At 42.3% G+C, this 9,290-nt stretch overlaps 1 protein-coding gene across 1 annotated transcript in view; it reads left to right on the top strand.

Moving 5' to 3' along the window:
• Nucleotides 1-4,374: 4,374 nt before the first annotated feature.
• The window catches only part of IFT81 (intraflagellar transport 81), a 42,503-nt gene continuing 37,587 nt past the window's right edge, over nucleotides 4,375-9,290 (top strand). Inside the window, exons 1-3 of the mRNA XM_084491406.1 lie at nucleotides 4,375-4,748; nucleotides 5,568-5,671; nucleotides 6,354-6,534. Coding sequence (XP_084347532.1) covers nucleotides 4,605-4,748; nucleotides 5,568-5,671; nucleotides 6,354-6,534 — 429 coding nt within the window. The 5' untranslated portion in view covers nucleotides 4,375-4,604. The remainder of the gene's footprint in view (nucleotides 4,749-5,567; nucleotides 5,672-6,353; nucleotides 6,535-9,290) is intronic.

Below are 9,290 nucleotides of genomic sequence, written 5' to 3'. Positions count from 1 at the left end.
ATGATTATTATTTTTTTTTATATTCAGTAACCTTTAATAAATCTCCCTTCCATTAACTTATCCAGTCTTCCAGGTAAAATTTTAGCATCTTCAAATCCCTCTAGTAAGCATTTGCACAGCTAACTGCACATAGCCTGAAGAGTCACAACCGTTGATTTGTTTAGAGAAGGAGCACTGAATTTCAACCTAGAGCTCCAAACCTGATTGCTAGCACTGCTTGTCACCTTCTGCCAACAGCACCATCCCTCTGCCACCTGCAAACAGCACCACCAGCACTCAATCTTTCTGCTCCTCTGAAATCCCACAGACCAAAGGCCTTAAAATACAGTGAAATGGGAAAATGGAAGCTCACTAGTTTCTACCATGGAATTACTGTGCAGCCTTCCTCACATCAAATCCTCTTCCAGTGCACCTTACTCAACATCTTTAAAATGAGCTGATCATTTACTTCCCACTTCCTTGGCAAGCTGTGGGTGCATCACTAGCTCTGGTTTACATGAGGAACTGGGTGGCCTCAGCCACCACAAAAGAACCTTGCTGGGTGTCTCTTGTCCACATATGCAAGGGGGAAGCTGAGAGCTACAGGAGCATAACGGCAGAAGCAGCAGGTCAGACAGTGAGTCCCTGCACTGGGAGACAGCAGTACAGGAAGGTCAGGAGGCTCCTGGCCATGCTCCTCCCACTCCAGAGGTGTATTCCAGGCACCAGTGCAGCTCTTCTCCTCAACAACCATATCAATAGGCATTTGCAAAAATAAACTGGGTTCTGGTTGCACCGGGAGCTGAGCACTGCACTGTGAATTATGCTGCTTGGCTTTCCAGGAGAGGGCACTGCTACATCAACGCGCAGGCCAGCACCTCACTGGAGGAGCCTCCTTGTGCATTGTATGTCAACAGCCTTGCAACCCTTGCTCTCAGCATCTCCCACAGTGAGCAACACTCTTGCAAGCAGATGCTTTGCCTGAAGCTGGGGCAACTGTAGAGATCAATCTAAAAGGACTGAAACCTGCACGATGTTGGCCTCCTTAGCCTGACTCCCCACCTCCCAACACTTTACATCAGTGCAAAGAAGGTGCCCTATGCTTCCAGACTGGACAGATGCAGATGACTTTCATTTCACAGGGTTGACAATGATGACACAAGGAGCAGAGCAACAATAAAGCAAGCTTTGGGGACATCAGTGGCCACAAAGATTTTCAGCTTTTTTACCTCAGGTTGCATGGGACACAGTCCTGTTTGGTCTCAGGATAGTTTTGTGTCAGGTAGGATTAAAACCAAGTTCAGCTAGCTGACCAAGTCCCTAGTCTGAAGGCAACACAAAGTATGCAGTTTGGCTCCAGCTTCTGATATGCCATAGTTCCATGCACAAGCTGTTCAATGTGCTGCAAGCCAGCTACTGGCATCTGGCTCAGGGGCTCAAGGAGCAGGTGTGAGGCCACCATCTGATGCTGTAAACACAGGAGAAGGAGCTGTAACGAAGTAGAGCTGTTGAGGTGGGACCTGTAAATCTCATTTTCAGAGTCAGAGAAAAGAAGACTGGATCAGAATATATTAGATTAATAGGACTAGGTTCCTTCCTCTTGTAACAGAAGACCCACACAGAGGCACAAAATGTATAAAATCTGCAGAACAGATTTTTGTTTGTTTGTTTGTTTTGTTTTCCCCAATCTTTTACTATTTTAAATCACCTAGGATGCTATGGCTGTAGTTGTGATTAACTATTCAGAACCAGTTTTTTTTAGCTGTTAGAATTGTCTTAAATGCTTTTAGCACACAGGAAGAGGTCACATTCTGACCACAAATATGCTTGATTGTTTGAGACATCAGTGATCATTCCTCATGCTTTTGCTGACCACAATCCATACCGCTACACTTGATATTAGTGACTTCAGCAAGCAAAATCCTGCTATGTACTAACAACTGCCAAAGCTGCAACTGGGAGGAACTAGAAACAGACCTGGGATGCATTTAAGTGCTAGAATAGCCAGAAACAAATTGATTTTTAATATAAGCCAGTCAGACCTAACTGTACGTATAAAAAAAAAACACAATAGCTATAATAAAATAAACAAAAAAAAAACACAAGAGGACCTGGATTGCATAAGACATGCTGCAGTAATTGGTGTCTTCACTTCCTAAATACTCTCATTTTCACATTAACGTCTTCCATCTGTTTGGGATCTGAACTCAGCAGCTAGGCCGGATGCATTCATCTTCTTCTCCATGGATGTTCCCATATAAGGTGATCTCTCTTTGCCTGTGGAGCACGATTTCAATTTGCTCAGGTTTCGTTCCTCTCTGATTTGCTGGCCTCTATGGTCGAGCTCCTCTTGCAGTTTTGTAAGGCAGTCATCCACGCAACAGTAGCTATAAAGGGAGGAGAAAGTAATGAAGATGTGCCTCCAGATCTAAAGAGACCTAGATAGCTTATTTTGCTTCATTCTCTTTCTTCTGCACACTGCCTCTGCATGATACCCTTTTAATAAGCAGTTTCCATAAGCCTTTTCCATTCAGTATAAAACATGAGCCCTATCCAGAGAATTGGACAGAACTCTAGGGCAGCACTGTTGCAACAACTCACTTGTCATTAGAAAACTTTGCTTCAAATTCTGTATAACTCTCTATGCAAACTAACTTGGGAATTTGGAAAATGCCTGCAGAATTGTACAACAAATATGTATGAACATTGGCCTTCAATTCTGTGAGACCTGATCCAGGCATCACATCACCTCAATTAAGATCCGAGTTCATGGATTTTCACCACAACAGTGATACAATCTCATGACCTTTTTTTTTCTTATTGTTGTGTTTTCTAATTTTCAAACATCCTTCCTCTTCTTTATCATCTCTGTAACACTAAGGAGACATACAAAGAGGGGAACTGTCCTTTATTTCTTAGAAGGTGTGAGGAATGGAAGACTTAACAAGAATCAGAGCAGCACCCTCCCACCGTGCCCAGCCCAGATCCAGATCCCTCTCGCTGCCCTTGGCACTGAAAGCACAATCCATTTTCTCCCCTGTACTGAAACAAGGATGTGTTTCTGTATTTGCAGAAACATGGCATTTCTCCAGCATTAAGGAAGTACTGCCCAGGATCCATGGGTCTGCCACTTCCTATTACCTTTCTGTGCAGTCTACAGGGAGCAGAACTGGTCCCCAGTGCGCCTCCATGGGAAATACCCTTCTCATTTGCTCCCTCTGTGTATTCTATATGCTCAAAATACTCATCAGAAGAAAAACGTAACTGATACCAGGAAAGCATGACAAGGGAAAGTAGATCTCTTCTGGGAACTTGTAGGTAGATATGATTCCTAAAGGTCAGTATACAGCCTGAAAGCACAAAGGAAACATGATCTGGTTTTTAAAGTTCAAATCCAGGAGTCAGGAGACTCGGATTATGTTCCTGGCTTTCATGCGCAATCAAAAGCTCCTCATCCATCCCCTCTGTGACTGAGTTTATCCAGTTAAAAGCTAGGACAGCAATGTAGTGTCACTTTTCAGGCTCTCAGAGAAGATCAGTAAATTAGGATTTTATGAAGCATTTTATATTCCTCAGAAAGAAGAAAGGAGCTAATCTAAGATAGACGCAGTACTTAGAATTGCAAAGCGTTACATTTATGATTGCTATTTACTGAATAAAATTCCGCAGTGATTTACAACCTGTGCATTTCAATTGGCACCAATTTAATATGACTCACTGCATATTTTACTCCATCATCTGTGGACTCACGTGGGTTTCTAAGACAATCCAAAAAGCTAATTGTAGTAGCAGAGGCTCCAAAATCCACCTATTTAAGGTCTAAATGTGATTTTTGAAGGATCTGCAATTAAAAAAATGTGCAAATTGGAGATACCACTTTCATGAACAAGCTCCGGAGTCTATTTTTGATTGTTTGGTATTTTTGAAGCGCCTGTCCTCATTCAGATGTGGTATTGCTCACACTGACTGTGTGCTTATTGCTCTGCTGAGGCACACTGGCAACCCAAGGACATAATTTGCCATTACCCCCTCACGAAGCGCCCCGTTTTCCACACAGATCCCCCGTGCTTTCCTCCACAGCACGGAGACAACCATTCCAGTCACGCACACCAGCGCCATTTCCCATCTTTTTATTGTGCCAACGACCGCCAGAAACCCTAACTGGGTAACGGCAGCAATGCGTTTATACATCTACACGCCACAGCATCCCCCTAATAAACCGGGGTGCTAATTATACGCGTTAAAAGGTGAATAAATTCCACCAGCGCCCCGCGCCGCTCTGCGCATGCGCAGCCCCCTCCCGCTCTCAGCCGTCCCAGCGCGTTGGCTGAAGCGCGCGCGCGGCAGCGTCGGAAGTGACGCAATCGCCCCGGCCTGGCAACCGTTACCATGGTAACCGGGAGGCGCTGAGGGGAGGTGAAGGCCTAAGCGGCCTCGGCGCCTCAGGGCGCTGCCCCCCGAGGGTCTCCGAGGGTCCCGGCCCTTCCCTCGGAGCCGTGGGGCTGCCAAAATCCTCGCTGAGGTGGTGCCTGGCCCCGCTGCCCCTGTCAGCCCTCCCCTGGTCCCGCCGAGGCCTCCTCACATCACCTCCGGCCCCGCCGCTGAGGCTCGGCCCGGCCGCCACCATGAGTGACCAAATGCAGTTCATTGTTGAGAAGCTCAATCAGGAGCCCTTCAGGAAGAGCTACAATCTGATCACGTTTGACTCCTTGGAGTCCGTGCAGCTCTTGCAGCTGCTCAATGATGTGCTGGGGGAGATTGACCCGAAGGTAAGGGGGGCAATCAGAGCTGCTCAGGCCTGGGGAACTGCAAGCGTCATGGATGGGCTCGTCACAGAAACTGCGCTGAATGCTTTTATTTAGGTCTGGCTCCGTGTTCCTTGTGGCATGTTTGGTTTACCAAAATAGCTTGTATGAATCTTCCTGGAAATAAATGTGCCTGGCAAGAATCCTTTTTGTCTCTACATCAGCGTGGTTTTAGCAAACAAGCAAATGGTTCTTGGGCCAGGGATACTGGACCCTTGTCCCCTAGAGTCTGATGACTATATTTTATCTTGGGAATCAGGACACAGATCTTACATTGCTTCAGACTGACAATGACTCCATTCTTAAGTCAAAAGTCAGGCTGTGTCTTGCGCACTTACACAGGACAGCAACTGATCAAGAACTGAGCCTTGTGATTTCTCACTTGTGATAGATATTGAGTTGTTAACTGCCTCAGCCTCGAGGCTACCAAAGGTGTGTGTGAGATCAGAAGGGTTCATTCACGTACTTGGGTACAGATACATGTGCCCTGGTCTGGTAGGATCCCAGACTTCCTTGGTGGAAGCAGATGGTTTGTCTGTATAGAAGCAGTCCTGTGAGCAGGGAGAACATATGCCTAGAATAAAATTACCTAAATACACATGTAGGAGAAAAATCTGTTAAAGAGAATCAGAGTTTGGTGATAAAAAAGAATGTTCTGTATGGAACATCTCACTTCATTGACGTATCATATGAAAAGTAGATGAAGTCAATTCTTTTAATGTTACCAGTTAATTAACATGATTTGAACAAATACTGTTTGTTTGTTTATTTACAACTATGTAGCATGTTGTTGACATCAGAGAGGAGCTGCCAGAGCAAACAGCTAAAAGAATGTTGACTCTCCTTGGTATCCTTAAATACAAACCTCCAGGAAGTATATCAGACTTGTAAGTATCTTTTTGTCTATAAATTGCAGCAAAATGTGCTTTACATATTATGTGCAATGACCTGTAATTCAGTAGTTTTTAAAATTTTTGACCTTGACTATTCAAGCGGGCACCTGTAGAGCTTCAAAGATTGTTCCTCGACTGTCCCCATGGCATATGGCTCCAGTGGTGGCAGGAGAAGGCTCCTGCAGGTGTAGGGCAGCCTCTGGGGCCCTGCTGCAGTGGCCGCCGTGCCCGGGACCTGCTGTGAGAGCTGCTATTGCCGAATCGGCCAGGAGGGGGTGCCGCCTGCCTGGCAGGGTCAGTCCTGCCCCGTCCCCTTCTGCCCAGCCGCACAAGGTTGCCTTGCACTCTCCTGCTTCAGGTTGTAGCCCCAAAAACTTGTGATCTTTCCTCATTGAAGACTATACTCTTCCTGAAGAATATCGCTGGATAGGAAGAGGTGTTGGTGCAGGCTTTAGGCTTTTTATGTGATACAGGGTTTTTATTTGCCTCATGGTAGCAGAGTTAGGATCATGACCAGCTAACTGGCATCATGAGTGCTTTTTGTTTTAACACCATTAAGAAAACCATTAGGCAAGTGGAGAGAGGATGTCAAAACATTGCTAACTGTTCCCAGCCAGCATTCTTGAGTTTGAGATTTATTGGTACGTGATGTTTGCTTTTTCTTGTTTTTGTATAGGAGTGCGTTTCGCCAAGGGTTAGTTACGGGAAGCAAACCTGTAATTCATCCTGTCTTATACTGGCTTCTTCAGAGAACCAATGAACTCAAGAAAAGAGCTTATCTGGCACGTTTCTTAGTAAAATTGGAAGTGCCAGTGGAGTTCCTGCAGGATGACACTGTGGCTGACGTCAATAAACAGGTAGTAATTTTCATGAATGCCAATGTTTTCTTGACGTTAATTAATTGAAGTGCCAGTAGGAGAAGGGATAAATGAATCAGGGAGTTACCGTTGAAGTAGATGTTCAAGTGACTTATGCTAACAGTTAAAAGCATGTTGGAATCAAGGGTGGGCGACAATTCATAAAGAAAAGTATATGTATTGACCTGCTTTCTTCCAGTAACCCTGAGATTGTATGGTAATAGGTAGCATTGAATTAAAAGGTTTTAAGCTAATTAAATACTATGTGCTAAATAATGGCTAAGACAAAGACTTATTATTTTTTAAAACACTTTTTTTTAATTCCTGTGATCTCTGACATGGATACTTTTAACATTATAAATTACCACTTTAAATCAGAAAACAGTATGACCAAAAGCCACTGCTTCCTAATTGTCAACTGATTGTATAATATTTAGCCCCTAATATTTATATTAGCATTACCCCACTTCTGCTTCAACCATTTTTTAATTTTTTTGTGTGTGAATAAATCTTTTTTTTTTTTTTCTTGGGCTGACGTTCCTACTCATTATGTTCCCACTTCTTTTGTGAGCATTAAATGTTGATTTTAGATAGTGAGTCTGGGTGGGTTTAAAATGCAAAGCTTAAAGTGAACCAATGTTATGTTTTTACATTTGTGTTATCTGAGGTACATATTTACTTAATTTTTATCCAGTTTTCTCTGCCTTTTGTTATATATAGTTGCTTGTAAAATCCCAGTGGTTTTTTAATGGTTGTAATAGGTAACTCCATTTATTAACTGTGCACCAGCAAAGCTGCGTAGCCTGACTGAAGCTTGACTAAGCCTTTTCCTTTTTTTGTTACCACTTCTACCATATCTGATTTATAACTTAGAATAACTAAGCGGAAGTAGCATGGAGAGAAAGGAATGCAGATTGTAAGTTTTTTCAGTATGTCACAGTCCCAATATATATAAATATCCAACTCCATTAATTCCATTACATAAAATGTGATCCTTTTTGGGATTACAGTAATGTAACCATCTTATTAAAATAATACCCTACTGATTTAATTCAGAACAGAAGCTGGGGTAATATAGTGCCTTTATGTAATTTAGCATAAGCATGCAAATAATTTAGATACTAATGAATTAAATAATTTTGCCTAGGTATTTAGATAGACAGGCACGGAATAGTGCATTTTAATAGAAACATTTAAAGTACGAGAATCTGGAAATCTTAGAACATGATCAAGTTTTATGGGTGTATAGAGTCAAACTCAAGTATAATTTTGCAAATAATTTTAAAAAGATCGTCAGAATACCTACCACCTTCCCAGCTGTATTGTGATTTGGACATCGGATTGGCTGCAGTGTATAGTTGTAAAAACAAGCAAATCTAGGCATAAATCTAGTTGTCCACTCTGAAATTAGTAGCTCCCAGGTGCCAGGAATCTTTTTTTCCGTGGTTTAAACCTGGATGTTCTTTGGTCATTGAGTGTGTCACTTATTTCAGGTGTGCGTGGGCCAGCTGCAGAATGTTTTTTACTCAGTGAAAGTAAAAAAAAAAAAAAAAAAAACCCTTTATTATGATTTGGCAAACTGTGCTGTGCCCTTGTTTGAATTTTGCCATTGGTCTTGAAATTTCATATCCCAATAAGGAAGAGGCTTGCTAAACTCACTTGTTGAAAAATAGCGAATCCACACAAAGGAGAGCTGTTGGACATCAGCAATCACGAATACAGTTGCTCAGAGATTCAGAGATTACTTGCTGTTTCATTATTAGCTGAACTACTTCTATAAAGCCTAAGTAACTGTAGGCTAGTTGCTTTTCTGCTAGTACCTTTTTTATTTTTTAACTCATTATTCATCATCCAGCCTGTGTATACCTTCTTATCATAACTTATTTGTTTAACTAAGATCTTTCTATTATTTAATCTGTTTCTCAGTAGCTGTTTTGCTTTTTTTTTTTCTTTTTTATTTTTTTTTCAAATTAATTTCAGCTTGTCAGTGTGAGCCTCATAGTGAAACAATCAGAAACAAATGAAGTATTTCTAGAGGCTGGTTGCTCAGGGTTTTATAGAATAGGATTGCTGCTTCACCACTCAGGGATATGTCATCTTTGTTTGAACTGGCCTTCGCTGTTGCTATTTTGTGTTCAAGAGTCATATCAATTGCTCTTTCCAGGAAGTAAAAAATGACTTGATATTCTCTGTTTAGATTTCTCCATCTTACTGAATGGCTGTTTCTGTGGAGATTATTCTTCCCTATATCTCAGCTTGCGTTTCTCCAAGTTGAATCTAAATTTATTTCCTATCCATATTTCTAAACTCTTTCTGTCCCCTGTTATTTCTCTGCCCACACAGACTTTCACACTGCCTCTCAGTTGAAGATTACTGGTGGGCAACGTACTGGTGTGGAGCTAGCACACTGTCTACTTCTCTCTAGCTGTCGAACTACATATATCAATCTCTATAACATACTGAGGGCACGATTATGCAATATGTCAAAACTATTTCTCACATGTTAAGTCAGGTGTGCTCTCGGACTGCTTTGCTGGATAGAAGTTCAGTGCTCTATAAATTCAAGCCCTGTTGCTTAGCTCAAGCATCTTGTTAGACCCAGCTCATCCTTTTTAGCCTGATAATTTTAACACGTGTGATGTACACAGATTTGTAGTAAGAGAGAATAATTTGTTAACGTAGCTTTGTCCCTTTCAGCTAACATCTTATCCTCCTGTTTTGAAAATACAGTATGCATCGCAAGGGAAGAGGTGAAA

The sequence above is a fragment of the Aythya ferina genome (assembly GCF_964211825.1).
Source record: "Aythya ferina genome assembly, chromosome: 17".
Taxonomy (NCBI): domain Eukaryota; kingdom Metazoa; phylum Chordata; class Aves; order Anseriformes; family Anatidae; genus Aythya; species Aythya ferina.
This window is presented reverse-complemented; position numbering and strand designations above follow the sequence as displayed.